The 26,912-nt window shown below is 47.5% G+C and overlaps 2 protein-coding genes across 4 annotated transcripts in view; one reads left to right on the top strand and one right to left on the bottom strand.

Moving 5' to 3' along the window:
• Window positions 1-26,912, bottom strand: part of LOC108162264 (potassium voltage-gated channel protein Shaker) — a 147,057-nt gene that overhangs the window by 98,337 nt on the left and 21,808 nt on the right. For both annotated transcript variants that reach the window (XM_017296952.2, XM_017296961.2), the window contains exon 3: window positions 21,590-23,189. In XM_017296952.2, coding sequence (XP_017152441.1) covers window positions 21,590-21,735 — 146 coding nt within the window. In that variant the 5' untranslated portion in view covers window positions 21,736-23,189. The remainder of the gene's footprint in view (window positions 1-21,589; window positions 23,190-26,912) is intronic.
• Window positions 6,061-10,506, top strand: LOC108162326. 2 transcript variants are annotated; one of them, XM_017297021.2, is made up of 15 exons: window positions 6,061-6,251; window positions 6,622-7,085; window positions 7,147-7,325; window positions 7,401-7,988; window positions 8,047-8,331; window positions 8,403-8,531; window positions 8,600-8,774; window positions 8,841-8,956; window positions 9,028-9,136; window positions 9,216-9,307; window positions 9,375-9,592; window positions 9,655-9,751; window positions 9,821-9,963; window positions 10,023-10,259; window positions 10,324-10,506. In XM_017297021.2, exons 1-15 carry the CDS (start codon window positions 6,246-6,248, stop codon window positions 10,405-10,407), a joined length of 2,922 nt encoding a protein of 973 aa, XP_017152510.1. In that variant the 5' UTR covers window positions 6,061-6,245; the 3' UTR covers window positions 10,408-10,506. The 2 variants fall into 2 exon arrangements, with proteins under 2 accessions (XP_017152510.1, XP_017152503.1); XM_017297014.2 differs by having other exon boundaries at window positions 6,619-7,085.

The following is a 26,912-nucleotide window of genomic DNA, read 5'->3' as shown; positions in this document are numbered from 1 at the left end:
GATGATGATGATGATGATCACGAAGAACCTAGTGCCAATGAATGGGTGGGAAAAACGCTGCTTTGTCTATTGCCAGACACTTATAGATGCGTTTATAGCGTCACTTGATTAACAGCACACACACCCACAGATACACAGATACTCAAGCAGATACTCAAGCAGATACTCGGCGAGGCGACCTTCACTCGTTTTTCATTTTCATTTTCCTCTCACTCGCCCAAAGATTGCGTAAAGCTCATCCACCCATTCACCCATCCCATCCCATCCACCCGTACAACCACCAGCCGACGCAGAATAATATTCCGTTGATTGTGTGTTGGCCCTGTTTTCGTCAATTGTCGACAATATCGTTTTTAATGCGCCTCTTTATTTGTTTAAAAAGAAAATTCACAAAAAGAACAAGTGACTGACAATGAAACATGAATAAGAAAACAGATTGTGAATCCCACAAAAGAAAAGGTCTCTTAGAGGGCGTCCAGAAGTTTCGTGTACCCTGGAAATCCACCAAATTAAACGATAAATTCAATGTTTGTACATACGAGTATATGTACATATATGTAGGATAACAAGCTCTTTTTTGAGGAATGTCTCGAAAGAATTGTTTCTACGATGTCCCTTCTTCTCAGCTTTGACTAAAGTTGGTATATCCCATTCGTTAAAGAGTGGTCAAACCACCGCAGATACTCCCACACTCTGAGAAAATATGTACAAAGTATTTGGCTGAGGGGTCTTGGAGTGGAATACATTTTTAATGCATCTTCGCAATGCCCGATTCTTGGCATTGCTTCCCATTTGTCGATTGATTGCTGTTGATGTTCCCTCGAAAAACATTTCGCATGATGAACTATGTAAGATTGCGGAAAAGAAGGGAGCTACGAATGGATGATAGAATGGGATTTCATAGAAGGCTGTGTTGATTGATCTGCGTGAATATATCATAAAGGGCAAAGAGGGACAAGAAAGATTGGGGTCTTAGGAATCGAAGCTAAAGATCCTTAAAGCTCGATAGAAGCTGCTGACCAAACTTCAAATTGCAGGTTTGACTGGGATTCACAATTAATGCGATAAAGCAGTGAATCGATGAAACCTGAAGGTTTGGTTCAGTTTTCACTTTAAACTACCCAGCAAGCAATGCATCGACTAAACCTGAAGGTTCGGTTCACTTTCGCTATACAAGCAACTGGGCAAGCAGTGCGCAGCTAAAACCTGAATGCTTGGTCCGTTTTCGTTGCAAGCAGTTGAAAATTAAACCTGAAGCTTTGGTCCAGTTTTTCCTTCGCAAAGGAGCAACCTGACGCTTTGGTTCTGTTTTCCTTCTATTGGTTATTGATCGTGCTCAAAGATAGGTTTTATATATGGGCTCGTCATGATTTCTGAATGGATTCGAAAATACTTCCTCGTTTTTGCGTTCTTAAATGGCTTCATTTTGGCATTTTGTTGTTTTCATTCTGCCACTCAATTATTTATATTATTGTTTTGCTTGGCGGCGAGTTCTACATAATTTGATGGATAGCATGCCCCGACGATTGATTGGTACGATTGATACAGACATATTTTTTATCAGATTTCGTGCAATATTAAGTGTTTAAAGTCGTAGCTTGATATTGAAATTTTGAAATTCCTCAGGGTATTAATTATATATCAACATTACAGCCTTGGATTGAATGAAAGAGTGAGCTCTACTGTTAAAAAATCAGCATTGTATTGGGGTAAGGTTAAGATCATGATGGATTGGGTAAGGTCATAGCGCTCATAGCTGCCGTTAGTTTAAAAATTTGGATATGACATGGACTAAGCCACTCAGACAGAACACAAACCATACTATCCTTAGGGAGGCGGATAGCCTTTGCTTGGTAGATAACGGGTATACATGTGTGGATTATTGTAGGCTTCTAACTTTTGATAACTCACCTGCAAAGAGAAGAAAGTTGAGAACGAAATAAACGATTAGTGGGGTGGATTTTTAATGGCTTTTAGTTACGTTTAATTGAGGTCGAATGACCTTGTGACCTCGTTTGTTATGCTTATGTTATGTAAGTTTCTATTCCCTTTTTCCGCAGATTTTCTTTTCGTTGCAAAGGACATTGACATTGGGGGCAACTGTGACGTCTTGAAGAAAGCTTTTTATTAAAGAGCGAGAGAGCCAGAACGGCAGAGAAAGCGACCCAAAAAAGTTGTTGTAGATCGAGTCGTTCGCAGCTTTTGCTCGCAGACGTCAGTGAGCTTCGGGCAAAGGCCAAGCGCCCTCTAGATCAAGAACTTGCGCAAAGCTCCAAAGCACAGGAAAGCCGCCAAAGCTACGGTGGAGAGCTTTCGTTTCTCTGCTCGTTCGTTTCGAACTTCCAATGTGCTGCGCTGCTGAATTTCGAAAATTTCAACAGGCAACCTCTGCGTCAGCGCAGACAGCGACTGCAGCAGCGGCAGCGACGCAGCACCAGCAGCGGCATCAGCAGCAGCGTCCGTCGCTCGGCTTTTCGAAATTTGTTGCTCTGGAGAAGCACGTGCTCGGAGGCAGCGCTCGGCATCTGCGGCATCCACTAACTCACTCTGCCCCCTCTCTGCCAACCCCCCACCTCCTGTAACCAGGACTCTGGAGGAGGCGAATTTTCGCTTGGATTTTAGAGCAATAAAAATAACAAAAAAAAACCAAAAAAAAATAAATAAATAAAACAAGAAGGAAAGCCTTCACCGCCCCTAGGGTTAGAAGTTTCCACTGCCCTGCTACATCCGCCAATGATTTCGTTCAAGCTATACATAGTCTACGATCTAGTAGATCTGTGTAATGCTGGAAGCATCTTTGCCCTCGACAGGACCACCGAAAAAAGAATGAAAAACATCAGAATGCCATAGCTTCTGCCAGGGACCATGGTAACAGGGTATCAAAGGGCTCGACTATCGGAGAATCAAAGGGCTATTGTCAGCAGGCCTCGCATTCCTTTTGCATCGTTTCGTTGGCGTTGACTCCCGCTGACGAGAGATAAGCGCTGTCACTCGATGCTGTTCAATGATTTCCCCATTTACTTCCCGCTTTCTTTAGAGCTCTCTCCTGCTCCTGTTTTTCTTCGCCTGTCCGTGCTCCCTCTGTGTCTGTCGCTACCCTCATAAATATGCAAAGGAAAATGCAAACCGAGAGGAAAACTCAAAACTGAAAGGGAGACGAGACGTGGAGGGGCTGTCAGAAATTCCAGCGGTGTATTTAAGCAATGAAGGAGGATACGCCCTCTTCCACTTGTCCCGGGACAAGCGGCAATTAGAAAGTTTCAGGTCTCTTAAAGCTTTTCATTTTTTGGTGTTTTTTTTCGCCGTGCTTTAAGGGGAGCCTCCAAGATTGAAGCCGTATAAATTACACCCAGATATGCGAGTGCCTCATTACGTGGAATGTTTGATAAAAAGAAGCAACATTCATGGTTTTCATTCCTCAAACTTTATTGCTTTTCAGATGTGCTCCTATAAACTCTCCAATTGGCTTCATTTTCACACATTCCATGCTCGAAAATGTTCTCGATTCCCCTCTTCTTTGGAGAATACTACATTTGCAAGTGATTTTCTTTCAATTTCCCGGACTCTTTCAGTTGGTTTTCAGTGTCTTTGCAAAGATTTTCGCATACAACATTCTTACGAGTATAATTCAACGACCAAATCCATGCTTTAATCCTGTTTCAAGAGATACATATACCTAATCCTTTGAAATGCGAATACAATGATTTAACATTCCGTGTTCTCTTTGAATTAAGTTTTCGCTCTATTCCGCGCTGCACATACATATCCCCTGTTCCGCTTCAATCAGTCTGATTGGGGATCCAAAGCCTGAAATCCTTAGCTACCGCCTGGGAAATATGCTAATAAAATTTCAACTTTACTCCTAACACCCCCCCCCCCCTGACTTTCCTCCTACTTGGGGAGGGGGGCATGGCTGCGGGGAAAAGTCGTATTGTTTTTTGTTAGTCTGTTGGTTTTTGCAGTTTTATTGTCGACTCGGAATGCACTTTCCGACGGTGCTCATATAAAACGGAACTGCCTTCCCTCCTTGGCTTTGAATTTGCATTCATTTATTACCTCATACGCAACATTGTACGATGTACGAGTGGGGTCACAGAGGGGGCCGCGGGGTGGACTACTTATTATTACCAGTCAATATGTTCCGCTACACCTCGGACATCGTGAATGAATGAATGGTGGTGGGCCTTAATGTCGGTTTTTTGTCATTTAATTTGTCATTTGCCAGGGGGCCAGAACTGGGGCCAAATTAAGCGATGTCTAATGGCTCTTTTCCTGTGGTCTGTTGTCTGTTGTCTGGAGATTTTCCCCCCATTTCCTTTGTGGTTGCTTTGCTTTACCTTCGGCATTCAGTTCGAAGACCATCATCTTGACATTTTGATATATTGACTATACGCTGATGTAGGGCTTCACTGAGAAAAAAAAAAACACATTCATATTTTGGAAATTGATGGGAAGAACATTTCCAAAAGCCCATGATCGGAAATAGATTCTGCGTTGGGGAGCCCGAAGCTATTAAGATATCTATTACAGGTATATTCTCAGCTAGAAAAAGACAGAAGAATTCAAGGATCATTACCGTGATTCATTCAGAATCTGGGCTTTGGCAGTTTCCCTCAGTGTCGTAGCTGTTGCTGTGACGGCTTGTTGCTGATGTTCTTGGCACTGAGCCGCTTGCCAGTCGGACCCCCGACACCCGATCCCCACCCGTACCCGGAACAGGGCCACACTGGTGCTGCTCGTCAGCTGCCAAATTACGCGCTGGCATTGGCCTTTGTCGTGTGGCATGTTTGTGCAACTAATGCAGAAGTTCAGCCGGCCAAAGTGGATGTTCAATGTTGAATGTTTGGCTCCTTGATGCAGGTCCTGGAGCCACCGTCACCGTCACCGCCATCCTGTTAACGAGCTTGTTACGGCTCATTGCGCATCGGCTCGTGCCGGTGTAGGCATTGGGCCAATGCAAATTGAATTCAGTTTCGGTTGCCGCCTTCGAAATGGAAATGCAAATGAAGCGCAAAGCGAGCCACTAGCACGTGCAGTGGTCGATGTTTAAGCCCCCTTCAATTATGCTCTGACATTTATTTAACACTTTAATTAAGTTAAAGGTCTCTAGTAGCCCCTGCTGAATAATCCACATACTGAATACTCTTCAAGAGAACTGCTACCGAAGGACTGGCAAAGATTCATCTTTTGGCGAATATCAGACAGGCAAGCGATATATTAAACGATAAATGGAAACGATAAAGAGGCTCTTTCTGATTCAAAACCTTCATTCAGTGGTATTCAGTGGCAAGTGGCTACTGATATTTGTTCATCTATATCTTTTTACTGGTATTCCCAATGCAGTCCGTCCCCAAAGCCTGGGTTTGTTCGCCGTTCCCCAAAGTTCAACTTCTTACTTGTTGAGGATATGGCTGAAGTTTTCCACCCGCCATCCATCGTACGAAACTCCAGACTTTGGCCAACTCCTCTTTCTCCCTCTCTCTCTCTCTCTCTCTCTCTCTCTTGCTCTCTCTCTCTGCGGCCTCTTTTGGGGGGCTGTGTGCATCCCATTGTTGATTTACCGTTAGCTGCCACCGGAAGATAGAGGAAAATAGAGGCCACGGCGCAGGCGTCGAATCGCAGAGAGGCCCCAACAATCACTCTCTCTCTCTCTCAAACTATATTCCTCTGTATTTTCCTTATTTTCAGATATATACGATTATATTGGAAGAATCATTTGCCATTTGCTAGAGATTTTCCACAAGATTTCCTTTAGTTTTCTTAAATTAGCAGAAATCAAACGAATTTCCAAATTTCCCAAAAGTCTTCGATTAATTTATGGTGTACGTAAAGCTGTCAAGAGATATAGCCATGGGTTATATCTAGTTATAGACTCGATTTGTTATCGCTCCCTCGCTCATGCTCTTCCGCTCGCCCTCTCTCTCTCTCTCTCTCTCTTTGTCGCGCTCTCATTTGTGAGAGAGGGAGAGAGAGAAAGAGTGCGTGGGAAAGTTGCCGGCTATGAAAAGCGGAGCAAAAACGGAGGCCCACATCCAAACTGTCACTCAGTCGAGCATTAGACGCCAACGCGTTCGGTCACCAGCTCTCTCTTTCTTTCACTATCTTTCTTTCATTCACACTCACACTCTCTCTCTTTCTCTCGCCCGCCCGACCGCCTGCCTGCCTGCCTGTGGTCGTCCCGTCCCTCCCTCCGCTCTCTATGCGGAAAAGTGTGAAAAAGTTTTGGTAGCGAGCGGCTCTTATGTATGCACGTACGTACAACAAAATTTCCATCAAACAAAACACAAAACACACATCGAGTCGAGTCGAAACTGCATTTTCATTTCCATTTCCATTTGCACTTGAGGTTTTCTTCCAGTGTTGCAAGTGAGATTAGAACGCAGGAGGAGACAGACAGTGCGTCCCCGTTCCAGAGGGGCTTTCGATAGTTTTAAAATTAGACCGAGTTTTCCCCACCGCCACACACTCTTCCTCCCTGCCTTTGCTTCTTTCAATCATTTCTGTTTTTTGTGATCTAAAAATATGGATATTTTATTTTCGAACTGCACTCGCGCTCCATAAATCAAAATCAAAATCCCACCGCAATCAAACCACAAATTTCCCATTCGATTTCGGCAGCAGCCTCGCGGCAAGCACAGCGGCTACAACATGTTTCTGGCCGTCAACCAGAGTCTCCACAATGCCAGCAAGAAGAAGAAGAAGCGACGCTCCATGCAGCAGGATGAGGAGGAGACCGCCTCCACGTCCGCCGCGACAGCAACAAATGCGGTGAAGCCGCGGCGTCTCGAGTCCGCGGCCTCCAGTGACCATCTGGTGGGCGACACGGAATCGACTGCTGGTGCTGGGACCGCCAACAAGGCGGCCACTTCACTGACACTCGTCTACATCTATTTGGGTGCCCTCACCCTGATCCTGGCCAGCCTCGCCATCGTCTTCTACACGCACACACAGCAGGATCCCCCACCGACGCAGATCTCGAGCTCGCTGTTTCGCGCACAGTTCCAGGCGGAGCTGCAGCGATCACAGGATGCCCTGCGAGCGATGGTCAGCCAGATAATCGAAGCGGATCATGAGCGGGAAACAAGGTATGTCCTCCCTCGTTCGGGATTGGCAGGCATCATCCCAATCTTTGTTCTCTCTTGACAGCACCGCCAGTACCCCGCGAAAGATCAGCAGCAGCGGAGGCGGCGGCGGCAGTGGAGAGGTGAAGAACGAGCGCAAGTTCACGGACAATCTGATCGGTCACGCCCCGCGCGCCTCAGAGGAGAAGCGGATGCGGATGCGAGTCCGGCGGGACATTGCCTCGTCGCCCGCCTCGATGCACGGCAAGGCTCGATGAAGAAGAGGGGACGCCTCGCCTCTCGAAATCCCACTAACCAATCTCTTTTTGGCACTTGCAGCGGACCCACTGATCGAGTTCTTCAATCCGAACCACCGCATGGCGCTCGAGGAGCAGGACACAGAGATCCGCAAGCGGACCGGCCAGAAGGGTGCGGCCCCCGGCGGCGACGAGTGGATCTACCTGAACACCTACTGCCGCGTGCCCGAGAAGATCATCACGGGCTTCTGCAAGGGCACCCAGGACTACTGTCCGCCGGCACCGGTGGGTCCGCCGGGTGAGTCGGGCCCCAAGGGTCCCACCGGCAATCCCGGCCTGCCCGGCATTCCCGGCCCGAAGGGCAATCGCGGCGATGTCGGCCTGCCCGGCGCCCCCGGCGTCGATGGCGTCGGCCATCTGGGGCCCGCGGGTCCGCGTGGACCCAAGGGCGATGCTGGCGGCGTCGGGCGGTCCGGTCTTGATGGACGGGACGGCGTGCCGGGGGAGCCGGGACTGGACGGCGTGCCGGGACGAGCGGGTGCCGATGGCAAGAACGGACAGCCGGGGCGCGATGGCAAGGACGGGCTGCATGGCAAGGACGGCAAGGATGGGCTGTCCATAACGGGGCCGAAAGGCGCCCAGGGACCACCCGGCGAACGAGGACTCAAGGGTTGGTCTCTTTCAGTTCATTCTGCTTCCAGTGTCAGGAGATCCTTCACTTTCCACAGGCATTGCTGGTCCGCGCGGACGTCCTGGTAAGCCGGGCACCAACGGCACGCCCGGAGTGCCCGGCATCAATGCCTGGAAGATGCAGTTCCCCAATGGCAGCTCCTCGAACGATCTGCTGATACCGCCCTCGATAACAGATCTGCACGCACCGGACTTCCATCGCACGGTAATCGTGGAGGAGGGGCGATCCCTGAACCTCAGCTGCACGGCCACCGGCAGTCCCCAGCCGCAGGTGGAGTGGCGGCGCGAGGACGGTCGCACCATCAACGTCAACGGAATGGAGAGTGAGTAGACTCCTTGCGGAATGGAGCGAGCACCCACCTAAGGACCCCTCTAAGCATTGATCCTATCTCAGTGGCCTCCATTAGCGGACAGTTCCTGAAGTTCACGAACATCACGAGGCACCAGATGGCAGCCTACACATGCTATGCCAACAATGGCATAGCTCCCGTGGCCAATGCGACCTTCATCGTGGAAGTTCACTGTAAGCGAGATCACCTGTACCTCTGCCTGTACCTGTAGCTGTAACCTTCTCATATTTTTCCTGAAAAGTTGCTCCCATGATCTCGGTGTACCGACAAATGATCTACGCGGAGTACCAGAGCAGTGCCACGCTGGAGTGTCTGGTGGAGGCCTTCCCCGAGGCCATACGCTACTGGGAGCGGGCCTACGATGGAAAGATTCTGGACCCCAGCGAGAAGTACAGCATCGAATCGTATCCGGATGGGTGAGTGTCCCCCCCAGAGATCTCCCACTGTCCCAGAACTGAAATGCGATCTGCGGATTGTTTCAGTTTCAAGACATCGATGCGGCTGACCATCAACAACCTGCGAAAGGACGACTTTGGCTACTATCATTGTGTGGCACGCAACGAACTGAATGCCACCATGGTCAACTTTGAGATAGCACGTGAGTAGACAGGATCCCTGCGAATTGACAGAGACTCTACTAGTCCTTCGACTCTTACTCTCCGAAACTAGCACAAGATCCGAACAGCGAGACCCCGTATGTGGGCAACAGCATCAAGGTGTACGGCCAGCGACCGCCGGAGAGCGAGTGCCCCGTCTGTGACCAGTGTCCGGATCCCAGGTATGTCCAGCCGCCTGCTTTCCCCCCAGATACACAGAAACACAGATACACATTTACACATCCCGCAATGCTCTTTCAGCCTGTACCAGTGCAAGGACTCCATACTGAACAACTTTGAGATCCAGCCGACAGGAAACCTCAGCTATCCGGGGCTGCCCAAGCGACCCAAGAGTGAGTATCCCAGCCAGGATCCCATCATCAAGCCCCATTTGTACGTACGAGTATCCTATACTTGCAGCATGCTATCTATATGCCGTTGGCAAGCCCGTGTTCCACAAGGTCGTTAACGAGAAGTTTGGATCGTGGCTGCGAGACCCAGCGCCGGACAGCGATCGAGAGAAGACGTTCGTGACGAACGAGAACGATCCGTACAATCTGTTTGAGTTCACCACGCGGATACAGTACCGCATGAACAGTGTGCCCAGGCGCAAGTACGAAATACCCGAGGGTTTCCATGTGAGTATCGATATACATATATATAGAAGGTAGATCCAAAGACTGTTGCTCCTCCCCTTCAGGGCAACGCTCATGTGGTGTTCAATGGCTCGTTCTACTACCACCAGAGGAACTCCGATCTGGTGGTTAAGCTGGATCTTATAAGCCTCAAAAAGATAAGTACGTAGTCCCACACACACACGCACATCCCGAGACATTCCTTTGATGGCGGCTGGTCCTTTCTTCTAGCCACCCAATTGCCCTACGCGGGAGTGGCGGCCTCAAACCGACTCTACGCCACGGACTTCAACTTCATGGACTTCAATGTGGACGAGGTGGGTCTGTGGGTCATCTACAGCACCTACAACTCCAACAACACTCTGGTGGCCAAGGTGCGTAGAGTATTCTCTCTTAGATGTTCTTTGGAATGATTTCGGTTCCCTTTTTGCAGCTGGATGCGGAGACCCTGAAGATGCAGTACAACTTCAATATAACCTTGGACCATCATCAGTTCGGGGAGATGTTCATTGTGTGCGGCAACCTGTATGCCATCGACTCGGCCACCGACAAGAACACACAGATCCGATATGTGGTGGACCTCTATAAGGGGAAGCTGCTCAACACGAATCTGCCGTTCTCGAATCCCTTCAGCCACACCACCACCGTGGGCTACAATCCCTTGACAGTGGTAAGTGATCCTTTGGTATTTGCCTTCGAAGGAGGTTCCCACAATCCACATTCCACTTCCGCAGGAACTCTACTCGTGGGACAAGGGCAATGCACTCACATATCCCATACGCTACAATGAGCAGCGCCTCATCTCCGACAACAGTTAGGAGATCTATAGATACAATAAATCCACAGCTCAAATCTAAAGTACATTATAAGTCACACACACACACAATAAATAAATGAGAATTGTTTTTTTTCCACAATCCAAACTCTGTCCCTCTCCATGTGTCTCCGCCTGAGATCATTCGATTGTTTGTTCGCTTGGTTCTCAAGTCTGGCGCTTCGCTAATTGCAAAAGCCATCGAGGGAAAGTGGAAAAGATCTGCGGGTGTGAAATGCAAATTTGCGAACGGACCAAAGCACTTGCAGGTGCAACAAAGTATTTGCCAACGAAGCTACACTGAGAATAAAGCAGGTGAGTCTTCGAGCCGAATCGAAGGAAGGAACAAAGCCTTTCATGGGATCTTTGTCATTGTATCACTAATAACAGATCGTGGGTGGAGGGAGGCCCCTTTAAATGGCATTTCAAATCGAATGATGGCACTACCGATTCCCACCCGAAGCGTGACGTGGAAGCACTGCTTCCAAGCAGTCCAAATCGGCTAAGAGAGGTGCTAGCTGCCAGAGGAACGATAGGTGAAAAGGCAGGCTATAAGCTAGATAAACCGCAAAGCTTTTTGCCTTTAATGTATATATATTCCTTCTACACCCTCCTATGCATCATCTTTAATTGTCTACTCCTCTTGTCCTTAAACCTTAAACTCAGTTATTCGTATCGTGCCCTTTGCCTTCCACCTGTCCATCACATCACATAGTAAATCATCCTCTAAATGACGAGGTAAATCCATTAGCTGCCACTCCACCGTACCTCGTGTGCCCCGCTCCATTCGTGTCCATCTCTCCCTCTCTCTCTCTCTGTCACTTCCCCCGTTGCTAATTAGCAGCGATAATGTTGACATTATCCGAGGAAACGAGGACCGTTTTCCATTAATTATGCCTGCTTAAAAATGGCCCAGACCTGGACCTGGACCTGAACCTGGACCTGGCACTGGCACTGGAATGGCTGCCAAATTGCAGCAACAAGTTCCCATACCCCAGCCCCTTCCCTGCCTCTCATTTTCTGAGACGTGCCACAGTGTGATGTGGCAAGGGGGCAGGGGCATGCCATGCGTTTGCCAGTTCGGTTTGAGTTAATTTTCTGGCATCCTTGCCACAGCTGTCGATGATGGGGTCGGTGGGGATGATGGCGGGAATGGCTCACTGACGAGGGGGCGTGTAGGGGAGCCTGCAGACATTTTGACAAGCCTCATATTGGCAGACTGGCAGAGTGACAGACCAATGGACGGACAGACTGACAGAATGACGGCTTGTATATTCGCGGTGCTACGAGTATTCCTCTGAAGCAACTCCCCCCCGCCTCCCACCGCACACCCCACTCCCCCAGCGCGATGTGCGTGACAGAGAGTTGCAGGAACCAGTTTCCGTCTCTCGTCAATTTCGGTTGCATGTTTGACAATTTGCATTTTTCGTTTGCCTCTGGCATTGCAGTATGAGCATTTCCCCTTGCCCCACCACCATCCCACCTCCCGCACATCAACTTTGTGCAACATTCCTGCGACCCGCTTTGGCCATTGTCTGAACAATTTCCCATTGCATTTTCCGATTCCTTTTGTCATCGCCCACGGAATGTGCTCCTCCACACTGGCACGCTGGCAGACTGGCAGAGTCACGGCTTACGATGCCTGTGGCAGTGGCAGTGGCAGAGACTGTGGATGTGGAGGCGGCATGCGGCATGCGGCATGCGGCATGCGGCGGGTACGACTGCGATTCTGATTGTAACTCTGGATGGCGATTGAGGATGGAACTGTCGATATCTGGCTAGAGAGAAGTCACTGCTGGAATTGCCAAAGAGTGCGCTTTAATTGAGACTTTCGAATTGGTTTTGGGTTTGAGGTCCTTCAGTCGTTTGGACGCATGGACGTGCTGGGATTCGCGAAACGATTGCAGAGGGCTACAGCGATGCCCCTTTAAAGCGGACGCAAAGATATGCAATCAAAAATATCAAAGGAATAAAGTATGGAAAGGAAATTCCAAAAATCATGTAAATTACAGTGAAATGGGTGGTCACTTTTTGACCTTTGCAACGGCGAAAGCCTTGCTCCAAATGGGGGAGCCAATTAACGAAAGTTCGCCCCTGTAGAGGGTCCATTTTGCACTAAAGGATTCTTGCAAATTAAGGCATAGTACCTTGGAGCAGTAGTGGCAAATTAAAGCTCACATCCCACATATCTAGTGGCTCTTGAGGGCTCGATTGAAGCACCATCTGTCGACAGTCGATCATCAATCAATTAGCATCATCAACCTTGTTGGCCTCTGGCTCTGGCCTCTCTCTGCACAAGTGTTTTGATTTATGCAATTTTAAATATATATATTTCATACTTTTATCTTGCTCTGTTGAATTGGCTTTCGTTTTTCTTCGTTGGCCAAATGCCAGCGGAAGCGTTTGACTTGGCTAAGCTTCCTCCCCGTCCTTCTCTTTCTCTTTCGCTTTCACTTTCTCTGTATCATTTTTCATTTTCAAAAACCCAAAACTGGTCGCGTAAGGATGGGGTGTATCGTATTGGCCAGGCTGTATGTGACAATCAGATGGAATATAGTGTGTTAAAGGGTATCCCATAGTCCGCAGGTCTTTCCGGCTGAGGCCCAGCTGCGGCTGCCGGTTTGTAAGGATAATGCGCTCTTGTCAAATTGCCAGCAGAGAACTTTGATAGAGGCTGATGCGGAGATGGAGATGGAGGAAGCAGCCGAACACTGGAGCAGATGTTTGACGCTAAGCGCATTTGGCAGCTGCTTTCGCTTTCTCTCTCTCTCTCTCTCCCTCTCTTTTGAGAATCTGTTGGATCCGGGAGTCCATAGCGTCCATCGCGCAAAAACATCAAATGATTTTCATGCTTCAGCGGTGCCAGGACCGCTTCCTCCAGTCACCCCCCCCCCCGCGCTGCCAGCCCACTCTCTGGTGGTTGTTCCCCCTCCCCCCCCCCTCCACCCTCGCTCACCGTCAGGAACTGACTTTAGTCGTGTGTTTAGCAACAGTTTGCTTCATTAAATTGCAAACGAGCTACACGCTTCGAGTGTCTCCTGGGAAGCGCAGGAAATGGACAAGTAAAAGGGGGCCCAAGAAGGCTCGAAAGACAGAGACAGAGACAGAGAAAGGGAGAGGGAAAGAGGGGGAACAAGGGAGTGAGAGAGGGTTGGATGCTCACTTTTTAATCAAAATGCAAAATGTAATTTGGTCTTTTAACATGAACATGAACGTGTGCAGGTCACTGAGCCATAAAGACCCATACAATTTCATGGCTAAGGCTACCATCCAGGCAGAGACAGAGAGACAGAGAGAGAGAGAGAGAGAGAGACAGAGCAATTACCATGAGCCAAGAGCCAGGAGCCAGGACTAAGCAGGCAGACACAACGGCCACTGTCCAATAATCATGGCCAGAAATGGCAATCGTTGATGCGTTAAATTATTTCTCGTAATAAAACGAGATGCGGGCGGACCATAGAGGGAGAGGAGGGATGGCAGAGCCACTAAAACTTTAATGAACCCAACCCCCAAATGTCAAGGATCAGAAGTTGCCTCAGAAGCTAATAACTTTCCTTAAATGCTAATAAATTGAGGGCCAGGAACCAAATTCGAATGGGGGGCCCAAGAGCCGTACCAAGAATTTCTAATAACAATTTCCGTAGCTTAAGTTTACTGAATGGAAAGTCCTTTGTGGGAGCCAAATCAGGGCCAACTGGAGGCAGATATTTGGGTGAAAGCTGGAACCAAACAGACAGGGAGGGCTTACAGGACAAGACACATATTTATATGAAGGAGGGAGTCCACTAATCAACACAGATACTCGTATTTTGTAGGGAAAAAACTATAGTTGTGAGCCCCCCAACAAGTAGGGAATGAAACCCATCCATTCGATAAGTGATTTCCGATTACCAAATTGCAAAATATTACCAAAATCAGCATCAAACCCAAAAGCGATGAAATTCCAAAACCCAGGACCTCTTAAGCCAATGGTATTTTCCCTTTTATCATTGGATTGGCTCTGTAGGGCAAAGGATTCCGATCGTCAAGCCAAAAAGAGGGCTCCAGCCATGGCTGTTGATGTATTGTGGGATGCACAGCTTTTCCATGGCTTTGGGGGGATTGGGGTGGCTGGGACTCAGATTCGGATTTGGATGCGTTTGGGGAAGGGACAGACGGATAGACAATGCCTTTGGATGTGGATGTGGATGTGGATGTGCCTCGCTTCGACTGCCTGCCGCGTGCCACAGACAAAGGCAGCAGATGCACAATGCCAGGCAACAGCATTTCTCGAAATAAACCCAACACAAGTGGCAGCCTCTCCTCTTCAGATCTCCCTCCCTCTGAGAGGGGGCGGGTCCTCTGTAGTTTTAAATGCGTTAATTGAGTGCTACGAATGGTCTTTCAGCTTTTTCTGGCTTCCTTTTGTTGTCGTCTCGGGTCTCGGGTCTCGGGTCTCGGAGCGCCGCCTCCCAAAGCCAGAGGAAAGTGCCTAATGGCACAGGCACAGGGAGAGGAAGAAGCAAGGGGCATTCCACTTGTTCTTTGGTAGTCCAAACAACAAATCAAAGTCAAATGGTCAACGAGATCTCTGTCTGTCTCCTACAGGGTAGCACTCTATGAAAGTTGATTGCCTCAGAGCCACACAACCACCCACACAGATGAATCCATCCATCCATCTATACGTGCCTCCAGTGGAACGGGGCAATTGATGAGGTAATACAATACATTACAATTAATATCCAGCAATTAATTAGCATAATCGACTGGCATTTTAATTGCATAAATATTGAAGCACTTTAATAATGATACGAGAAGGGTGGATTGGTGGATTGGGGGACTGAGAGAATTCGTATGAAATTTAATATAGTTTTATAAATCGAAGGCACCGAAGAATGATTCGGCCAGTGCGAGTGCTGGGTATGGGCCTCGTCGAGCACTCGAACGTCCATCGGTGGATGGCGGCTATTTGCAGCCGTATTTTTTATGGCCGTGCCAATTGAAATGTTAGCCAAAATGTTGCCCAACCTCGTTTGGCTGCGACCATCTGAATCGTTTCGCTTTGACACTTTGCGTTTTATGGCCGCCAATAAAATGCCTGTCCACTCTCTGGGCCCCTCTGGGCCTCCAACCCCCCCCCCCCCCCCCCCCCCCCCCCCCCCCCCCCCCCCCCCCCCCCCCCCCCCCGCCAACGTTCTCTAATGCTTTTCGCGCTTTGCTGCACTTCAGTGGACGCAGTGGAAGGAGTGGACCAGGAGTGGACCAGGAGTGGGTCCAGGAGTGGACCAGGAGTGGGTCCAGGAGCAGGACTAAGATCCGAACCGGTAATGAACTGGCTCCCGGCGCGTGTTATGGCCATGGCCGCTCATTAATTTCGCTTGAGTAAAGTTCAATAGAAGAGCCCCAAAAAAACACCACGCAGCACCCACTCCACCCCACCCCGCAGACACCCTGACCTCTTCCGGCCCCGAAACAGCCCGTCCGTTCGTCCATTCGTCCCTTCGGGCAGGTGGCAGACAAAGTCCAAAATTTCAACAGGCAAATGAAAAATGATTTGCCAGCCTGTCTAACAAATGGGTCGCAATTTTCGTTGGCTGCACAGGCCGGGCCAGGTCTGGGTGTGGCTGTGGCTGTGGCTGTGGGCCGTGGCGGAGTGGCGAAAAGCGCGCTGATAAGCAAAGTCGGCCAGCAGTTTGGCCCGAAACGAATGGCCAGCAATTAGACAGAGGCCCAAGACAAGACGCAGACGAAGAATGGAGCTAAGTAACGAACGTGTCTCATGCAATCCGCAATCGATGACAGAGACGATAACAGGGTGCCACAACACACAACACACAACAAATTTCGATAGAGCAACCGTTGGTCTTTGGAAATTGAACGGCAATCGAACATCTATCGAATTGATAACGATTGTATGTGGCCCTGGAATAGCAATCCTTAATCGATATTTGAATGGAAAGGGCTCCCCTGCTCCTCCCTCTGGATCTATGTTTTGTTTGGAGCACCCTGTATGGCAGATTCTTCCACTGGCTTTGACAAATCTGAACTAACTTTGGTAGTAATCCACTTCCGGACAGGACCTGCCCTCTTTTCTACACACATACATATATTTATGTCGCTTTGTATGTGTTGGTGTTTTCTTTTTTGCTTATTCCAAAAGATAATCAATTAATTTTGCTGCGCCTGGTGCGACCCGTGCGCCTGACAAGACGATAAGGATGCACGAACGCCCAGGATTACAGTGCGCGTAATGGACGGGGACTCTCCTTAAAAAAATGGCTGCAGCTTGAGTCCTGATTTTCCCTTCAAATTGGGAACACTATTCTTTGAAAATTGCACTTCCATTTGCCTGAAATCCAAGCAGGTGTTGAGTGCAGTGTGCAGGCCCGACCAGCAGACTTTCAGAGTAGTGCAGTGCCCTTCTCTGGAAGTGCAATTTATGATATAATTCAATAATTCTGATTAGCGGACATCTCTCTGTGAGTGGAACGATAGAGCCATCATGTAATCCCAGTTCCAGTTCCAGTCCCAATCCCAGTTGTGGTGTCGAGAGGCGGACGCTCAGCTGACATTTCAATTTCAATTTCAATGCAAAATAGATCCGTTGCTGCAGGACGAAAGATATAGGGACTTGTTCTGTCCTGTCCTGTCCTGCGCTGTCCTGTCTGTCTGTCTGTCTGTCGTGCATGTCCTTTTCCGTCCTGTCCATGTCACAGCTTTTGGTGGCATTGGCGTTAAATATTACGACCACAACCGGCCGGACCCAGCCCGATCCCGATGGTTTCGTCAACTTCAACAGTCTTCTCGCATAAATAACGCCCAGGCCACATACGCGCCCAAGAGTGAGAGACACGGGCTTATAAAATATTCATATGTATCGTACATGTCGGACCCAAAAGCCTTTAACAAAGAGAAAGCAAGAGGGAGAGTGGGACTGGGAGAGAGCTGCCTGCCCCTTGCAAATGGAAACTGTTTCGTGCACATTTCTATAAATTTCGAGTGGCACGGAAGAGGAATCAGGGACGGGCTGCGGGTCTGGGAAATATTTATGCAAATTTCCAAATGTTCAACTGTTGCTTGCCCCAAAAAAACAAAAAAAACAAAAAAAAGCAACAAGAACGCTAGCAAGTGGAGCACAGAAAAGGAGTAGGAACGGGATCGGGGACCAGAAGATGAGAGGAGAAAAGGTAAAATAGCAATACTCCTGACAGCAAACGGATCCGCATTCCCGTGCCACGTCTGGGGGCCAGGTCTCAAGCTTTTTATGTGAGCCATCATCTGACCTTCGCCGTGTTTATGCATGAAACACCCAAATACCCAACACCCTTCCTCAGAAGAGAGACTGTACTTTCCAATGGGTGGGGCTTCATATATTTTCAAAGGCAAACCAGAGACCAGCTGGTGGAGAGTGGAGGGTGGAGGATGGCAAAGCTCAGATAATCTGAATCAATGGATGGCCTGGGGTGCTTCAAGGAACTAGTTCATTTCATGGCAATATGAAAAATGGATAAATGGATCAAGGTACGCTTCATGGCTAATCACTGAGAATAGATTGAATGGATTAGATATTGAATAGAATACCCTAAGCCCAAAGCAGGGGATAGAGGATTACAAGAGAAATAGTTCCATGGGAACCGGCTGAACAGAACTAATTCACAAACAATTACATACATATATCTTTGTTCAGGTACCCGAAACATCTCCTATTCCCTCTGGCACCGAAAAGTACAAGCCCCAAAGGCCAAAGATGGCCAATTTCAAATTCATTTGAATTTTAATCAAATAACTCATGGTTTAATTCGTACAAAGAACAGAGAGCAGAGAACAAAGAGCAGAAAACAGGAAAACAGAAGAGAAACACGAAATGCGGAATGTAAAGAGCCAGCCATAAATTGCAAAAAACTTGGCACACACAAAAATAATCCGTCTGAAATCCTGGAAATCATCGCGCAGCTAGCGAGCGTTGCCCAAGTTACAGCTACAGTTACAAATGCCCCCCCCCCCCCCCCATCCTCCTGCATAGCCCGACCCAGTGCCCGACAACACTCGAGTGTTGTTGCAGCAACGCAGAGCTGCACTTAAGTCAAACCCTGGCACCCGGGCACCCGGGCACCCAACCCCATGACCTGACCTCTCCACTCATATGTTGATGCTGCTGCTGCTCGTGCCACTCCTGTAGATGCAAGCGAGCAAACAACAGAGAAAGAACTACGAGTAAAATATAATATAATAAAAATATTATTATTATCCTTTCATTTTCAAGTGCTTTCCATTGTGTGTGTGTGCCACTCTGTGAACGAGTGTAAGTGTGGCTATGGCTGTGGGTGTGCGAAAGTTTATGATACCTTGTGTGTGTGTGTGTGTGTGTGTGTGTGTGTGTGTGTGGTGGGTTGCAGCGGATACAGGATGCTGGGATGCTTGGATGCTAAGAGCACATTAGTTGGCAAATTGGGGAACTAGTTCAATTAATCCGCTTGAGCGGGGGCAGAGTGCATGGGGGAGCAATTGAAAAGTTCAATGCCCCTCGAGTGTCAGAGAGAGAGAGAGAGAGAGAGAGAGAGAGAGCGAGAGAGGGCCAATTCTCAGTCGCAGGAGTGAGAAATGCAAATGGCAATAGGGAGGGCACTTTCCAGATGGGAAAGTAGCAATAAAGCTTGAGCTCTGAACTCTGATTTGACAAAAATGTGCAAACATACAGGAAAAAGGAAGTCAAATGGCCTCTACTTAACATATATGGTTCAAAAATATCATTTTATTAGTCTCTGAATCGCAATCTAAAGATAGAAAGAGCACAGCTGATATAGTATCTATCTGCATTTGGTATTTACTCGAAAATAGTTCTCTGAAAAGAGCGAAAATTAATCAGGTTCCAGATTCTTCCTTGGGTCTGCATCTTCATCTCTCAATCTATACGGCATCCGCTTGACTCATCTGGCTGCCGGAAGTTGCCTTCCCATTTCGCTTCCTTAAATCCTTGAAACAGAGCAGACACACACATACACACACGTGAGAAAGAGATCCAGAGGGATGGGGGAATATTTTTTTAAAAGGGGGATTGAATTGCCTGAGCAGCAAGCATATGCCTGTGGAGAATGGGGAATGGATTCGATTTTCGTTTGGGCTTCGGTTTGAGTTTGGCTTCCATTCCGTTGGTGGTGGGGGCGTGTGCAGTGGCATGTATTTGCATGCAACATGGAAATGGAAGAACGGAAGAGAGAAGTGGGGCAGCAACAAGCTGCATGTGTGTAAATCCATTTATGCTCCAGCGCATTTATAGCCAATTTAAAAGCCCAAAGAGCTGCACTTTCCGATGGCAGCGGCAGCGTCAGCGTCAGCAGCAGCAACAGCAGCCGCTGTTGGCGAGAAGGGTGAAGGGAGAAGGGAGAAGGGAGAAGGGTGGCACTGCAGCCCCAATGACCAGTTGGATATATCATTTATAGGGCGCTTCAGTTGGATAAACAAGGTGCCCCAGGGACAGAGCGGCAGCGGACAGCCCGACACTCGGAGTAAAGCTCAGTCCTCAGCGTTGATTTGTGGTAAATGGCAGAAAAAACGGAAACCAGATGGAGGGAACGGGGCCGGGGCCGGGGAGGGCCGTCCCCGCCAACGCCGCCCCAACGCCAATCTCTATAGTACTTTTTTGTACTTTATTTCGGGTGGACCATGTCCATGTCCTGTGGGCATTCCATTTGCATTGCGGACCATTTAATTGCGCAGTTGGCTCATGTTTTACGACCAATATGCATAACATGGTATCCACATCCACATCCACAGCCACATCCACATCCACATTCGATTCAGAGGCAGACACACACACACACCCACGGGTTAAGGGTGCGATGGTGTCGGTGGTGGCCGCAGTGGCCGTTGCATACTTTCGTGCGCAAGCAGTGTCAAACATCCTTGCGCTCTAGCACGTAGCGGGCCCCCACAGCATTGCCACTATGCGCCTAACTATGCAAAACTGTGCTTATTGATGGCCGAATGGTGTCGCGGGGTGTCACACGGCGTGGAAGCAGCAACGGTTGGGCCAGTGCAGTGTGGAACCAGGTTGCAGCACACTTAGCTCTGGACTTGTTTTTGGTCACTGCAGCCTCAAGGCTTCAAGGCCCATCTCTATAAGGGTCATCTCATTCTTCGTTCATTCAATTCATTGAAATTGATGGAAACGGGGCAGCATTGCCATTTATCCACATTTGGGGACACACTTTGAGTAGGAATGATATAAGAGATCTGCATGAATGCATTTAAGAACCACAATCCATGATGCAATTATACAAGGTGGTCTCGTCGGCAAAAGTCAGTCCCTTAACGTATGCTAGCAATAAGTGCGAATAAAAGGCACATAGTATAGTGAGTGTGAGTGAGACGGCATATGTTGATGTTGATTAACCCTTAACAGGCCCGTGGGGCTTAAAATTTTAAAATAAAATGATTTTACTGATATATTAATATTTACTTTTATGCAGCCATTAAAAATTTGTCTTCAACATTTTTAGTTATATTAAAATTTTCTTTTGCATAATATATAAATATTACTTATAATTCTGTGATATTTTTTTTTATATGCTATTTATATAATATGCAATATGTAATTTTTTTGCTGTCGGGACATAAGGGTTAAGAATATATCAAAAAAATCGTCCGTGAACAACCTTCATCATCAACAGCAAGCATGCACTGACGATAAGGGACAACACGAACGAACTTCGGCTCCCGACGAGACCACCTTGTATAATTGCATCATGCCACAATCGATCTACTAGCCAACGAATTTATAATCCCATAATGCCCATTTTGTTTGGTATATTTTGTGTCTTGTATCTGGTATTTTTTTAGTATTTTTTGGTATTATTATGTTAGAAAAATATATGTAAAAGGTATAGTATATTTTTTCGAATATTTTCTTTTCCCAAATTCTAATCTTTTCCTGTGTTTTTTTTAGGTTAATTTTTAAGTATTTTTTATAATAAGTTTTGGTACTATTTTTGATATTGTTACTAAAGTATTAGTTAGTATATTGTTCTAAAATATTTTTTAAGTTCTAAAGTGCCGTTTGTTAACGTAGGAGACGCTCGAAGGCAACATTCAACCGCAGAGGAACGACTAGGAATTTTCTAAGAGCCCATTGCAGACTGCCTTGACTGATATTTGATAGAACATTCTGAGCATTATATTAATTGTAAATATGATTTTCTTGCACTTACTGATTAAGGTTGCGCTCGTTGGAGCCGGACTGACTCTGGACGTTTTCCGTGTGGCGTCGCTCCTTGTGCACGATGCCCATCAGCTTCATCCAGGGATTGTTCTGGGAGCCATGGCCTCCCATGCCGCCACTCTGCCACATAGTCATCTTGGCGGCTCTCTTTGCACTCTGACTGTGGCAGTAGTAGCAGCTTTGACAGCAGCTTTAGCCTCCGATCAAAATGATCGAAGCGAAAACAAAATAATAATAAAATAACACCACCAAAATTTGAAGGGAATCACTCGCGATTGGTCTGTTGCTGCTGTTGTTGTCGGAATCGATGTTGGGTTCGGGATCGGGATCGGGGTCGAGGACTTTTCCGAACGAAAAAGAAACCTGGCAGTTCCAATATCCTGTTTCCAGCTCCAGTTCCAGTTCCAGTCTCTGTTCCTTTTCCTGTTGCTTGAGAAGAGGAAATGTTATTCAGAGGCCGACTAGGATGCCTTTCCGCATTGAATAACCCTTGGCAACCGTATCCTGCCGTTCGATTTGGATGGAATTGAACTTTGAATTGTTGTTGTCCTTTTGGGCGGCTGGCGTTGCTATTGCATGCTCCTTCTTGCTCCTTGGGCAGCAGCAGCCTTTGGTCGTTTTCCTATCTCTTTTTGGGCTGCTGCGATTAGTCGTAGCCCTCTCTATTGCTTCTCTCCCTTGATACTGCCTGATACTGCCTGATCCTGCGCGGTTCCTGCGCTATATGGCTCTATCATGCCTTTTCCTTGCTTGATATCATTCGAAGGATTATGCTTTCTCTTTCTCTATAGTTTCCCTTTTTAAATTTTGTATTTTGTTGAGTTTTTGCTTCTCTTGGCCTAATGTCTAAAATTAAGAATCACAATGGGCGTTTTCATCCTCTCCTCTGGGGGTTTTTCTTTTCTTTTGTTTTTTGTTTGCTTGTTTTCAGCTAATTTTTTTGTCAATTTTAAATCTAATTATTGTTTCGTCTTGGTTTCGATTTTGTATGCAAAAGTTCTCCCTCTCCTTCTCCTGTGGCTCTCGTTTTTCGCCTTTGCTTGTATAATTTGTCGTCTAGCTACATTTTTCCTTGGCCAAATGTTCTGTCGAAAGGATTGTACCGATAGTCGAGTGCATCGACTATTTCATACCCGGTACGTTACTCTCTCTATCTCGCTCTGAAGGTCTTTGCAGTGCTGGGCAGTGCTGCTGCCCCACTAGTGTTGGTTAATGGTCAGTGTTGGCAGTTGCCGTTAGATTACGATTACTTCTACAGCATAGATCAATGAGTCGATTGAGTGGGGGGGCGGGGGTGCATCCAATTTCTAGATCTTTATACAGAAAGGACATGTCCACGACGATGGCCACTCCACTTTCGTGTACCGGGTATTCAAAATTTTTGCAGGATCTACTATTTACTATTCGTGGTCATACGTATGTTTTGTTTTTGTTGAACGGCAACCTTGACGAGCTATAGGTTTTATTAAGATTGCTTTTCGGTTGACGGCTATAGTTTTGCAGTTGTAGCCCTGGAGCCTTGTAGTTGATACATCATAGGATAGGAGAGGCGGTTAAACGATGATATGAGAATTTGCGTGCACAGGCAGCTGGGGAAAACAAGAGAAGAAAGTGAGAAGAATCGTTAATTATTTTGGAATATTTTGAAAGAGAGTGAAATTTATATATATTTTATTTCAGCCAAAACTGGTTGGCGGTATGTCTTTATTTGGAGCTTGGATCATAGGTACGACACTGCCAGAAGGTGTCCACATTTCGTTTGGTGGCCCTCCAATCCAATCCCCATATTAGGGATCAATGTCGTTCAATTATTACTCGTAAAACACATATAAATACAATAATTTGAGACACCTACGATACGAGTACATCAGTGGATTCAGTGGCTCCCACAAGCGCTTAAGGACCGACAATAAGGCACATGCAATGTCCTGTCCGAGCACCAGCACAAAGGACTCTTCATCTGTTCAATTATCTCGACGATTTCTGATCATCTCCTACAAACGGGTAATAATCATTTGGCTTATGGGAATGTCCCAATATATTTGCAATTTTCAATCTACCCGCCGGGAAGGGGAGGGACACGATTCCTCGACACCTATGCCACCCACAATACGAGCTGCCCCATTTCCCTCATCGGCGTTAAGCAGTTGTTCTCTCTACCAAATCTGACAGCAAACATGAAAGGACGGGTGGGGTCGTTGGTCGTCGGTCGTCTGCTAAGTACTCAGAGGAAGACAAGATGAGGGACTGGAGCGTGTGCACATTTGCAATGCCATCAACGTCGCTGTGAGCACATTAAGAAACCATTCCGGCTCGCCTCACTCTGCCACTGCCACTGCCACTGCCACTGGCACTGGCTGTGGCAATGTGGCACTCATCCTGCCATCGTCATCGTCTACCTCCCACTGGAGGGCGGGGCTGTCGTAACCCAAAGTCATTCCCACCCAGTTGGACACCAGTTATAGCCCCCAGAATACATAATTATAAAATCGAAAATGGTAATGGGAAAAATGGGGATTGGGGGACGCCCTGACACAGGCTGCAGCTCGATGACAACGTCAACACTTGGTCCCACACACATACACACACACACACACACACACACACACACACAGGCACACACGAAACAGTAATTAATAATCGCAACACTTTCAATTCTCTGTGTGTGAGCCGCATTGATTGCTGCCTAGATGGTATTGCAGGAAGGCCGTTCCAGGACTCAGGGCCCTCGGTAACCAAAACCAGCCCTAGAGCCCGAGCCAGAGCCATACGCCAGAACAGCATCTGTTGGCCAAGACCAACAGCAGCAGCAATTTGTCAGGCAGCAGCCAAAAAAAAATAAATAAATAAAGGAAAATAAAAAGAAGGACAAAAATACCACCAGAAAATACATGGAAAATGGAAATGAAAATGAATTGGAGCACGCTTGAGGACACCGAATAAATTGTATTGCATGTAGAGGGGGCCTTAACCCTCGAATGTGTTGGCTAATTTCATGTTCTTTCAAAGATACCGTGCAACCATATACATATGTATGTATAAGGGTAAATGTGAAGTGCCTTGTGACTGACTTCCTCCTAGTTATGGGTATTACATCGAGTATATCTTGCTCTTATTCCTCCACCTCCAGTATATCTCCAGCTTTAATTGGAGTTGAATTGCTTTTGATCACTGCTTTTTAATAATCATCTATTCATTTATACGATCTCTATTCATTCGGGAATGATTGGTCTTGCTGATATCTATATTTTATGATAGCTATAGGTATATACGAGTTATTGCTCCTTTTCTTGCACTTATTCCTATCCACAGTCTCAGGCCTCTCCCTCGCATACAGCCTATATTCTGCCAGAGCCTTTGTTTCATTGGGAACATCATGAAACCACCCAAGTCTGCTCAAGGGTTAAGCGAGAGAAGCTCTTCTCCGGCTCTGACTCTGCCTCGGCCACAGCTTCAGCTGCAGGTCTCTCTTTCGCTTTCCCTATGTTCTCGGAGGATTTCCATTCACCAATTCTGTCAGACTGCAAAGTTCACTCGAGCGTGAGGCATTCAGGAGATGGATACCAAAGATGGTATGGTGGGATGGGGGATGCGGATGCGGATGCGGATGGGTATTGCCTGGTGACTGCTGCCTCGTGCAGATTCTAAAGACCATCACCATCGCCGACAACCCACCATTGTCTGGTGGCTGTTGTTGCTGCAACTTGTGTCGCAGTTTGTTGCCTGTCGCCTGTCGCTTGTACCCTGCCAACGCTTCAGCACAGTGATCTGTCAACGTCAACGGTGCGTATGATATATATTTATTGTGCAGCACCACTTGCCAAGTGCCTCATTTTGTACCATCCCCATCCCATCCCACTCCTTCGAGTGCTTAGTCCCAGCCCAGCTGATGGTTCTCCCAAGCAGCAGGAGCAGGAGCTCCCAATTGCAGCTTATTTTGCTTGGGTTGGGGCTTTATTGGCATGAAAACCAATGCCATGGAATTTGTATTATTTACACAAATTACGTCGCATTACATGACACGTGGCACCCTCCAACATTTGCAACAAGGCGGATTAAACGCTCCACACATATATCCTAGGGTTCTGCGAAACGGCAGCCCACGAATGGGGCGCTGCATGGCGCTATTTTTGTCTGGAAAAATGTGCAGTTGCTGACCTTCCCACACACCTAATTATCGTACAGGTTACGGGCAATGGTGTGCTTATTAAATTGATAAGTCAAAGGACCTTCTCACAGTTTCCCAGGCCAAGCTCAAGTCCTTTGATGGAAACGAGACGGAGAACGGGTGCCGTTTTGCCAAGCATTTAATATGGGCTGGCAATTAAATAAGCGGCGATGTCAACCCGACACCTAATGAAGCACAGACAGCCGGATACCCCCTGGAATCACCTCAAGTGTGTACCCCATATGGCACGTTAAAGGCCAAGGAAAAACTTTTGGCCCAGAATCGAGACAGAAAAGGGTCGCTGCGAAAAGGCAGAGCCAGAGGCAGTGCCACCGAAATGGTAAAGTTTTAGCTGGTGACAAGAACAGAGGAAAGGTGAGATGAAGCAAGGTGATGCCAGTGGTAAAGGCTGGTGAAAGCCAAGGGAGTCTGTAGCAAGTGCAACAGGATATGCTGGGAAAGTTCAATCCGAAAAGAGTTCAAACTTCAGCCAATTAACGTTCAAAGTGGGCTGAAAGCGACGGTTGGGTCGAAGCTGGGTCTTCCGCAGGAGGAATATTATAAAGAATGCCAAAGAAAAGCCACAAAAATCTTCTTATTCGGTTTTGATTTTGTTTTCAGCAGTTCGTTCGATTTGGTCCTTGAAGTAGGATCTACTTTTTCAAACACTGGACACAATTGGACAGCCTTCAGCCCGCTTCTGCTGGGGACTAGAGCATTCCATTCCCTTCTCCCGGGGGATATAAGAATCAAATATGGTATAAATTATTCTGTAAGATTTACTTTGAGGCTTGTTCTCTTCTTCTTTGGGAAAGTTTGGTGAATGCAAGAGGTGAATGAATGATATAGGTCTCTGCTAATGGGATATCGATGGAATGCCTGTTATCGAAGGAAATCGTTGAAAACTATCGATTGACTAACCATCTAGAGGCGCTTTCAAGCTTAAGTGGGACACAGATACAGATAACGTCACTTGCCACCCAGGTGTGGGGCAGGGATCATCTGGTGGCTATGGTGTTGCAGCATCACCGTGCGACGTGCAAATCCTTCCACCTGGAGACCCGGCTCGAGGGGGCCAACACACATTTTTGGCCGGCCATAAGCTCTCGTTGAATATTTAATTAAGGATATTATGGCAGCTGGC

This window comes from Drosophila miranda, chromosome XL (genome assembly GCF_003369915.1).
Source record: "Drosophila miranda strain MSH22 chromosome XL, D.miranda_PacBio2.1, whole genome shotgun sequence".
Taxonomy (NCBI): domain Eukaryota; kingdom Metazoa; phylum Arthropoda; class Insecta; order Diptera; family Drosophilidae; genus Drosophila; species Drosophila miranda.
This window is presented reverse-complemented; position numbering and strand designations above follow the sequence as displayed.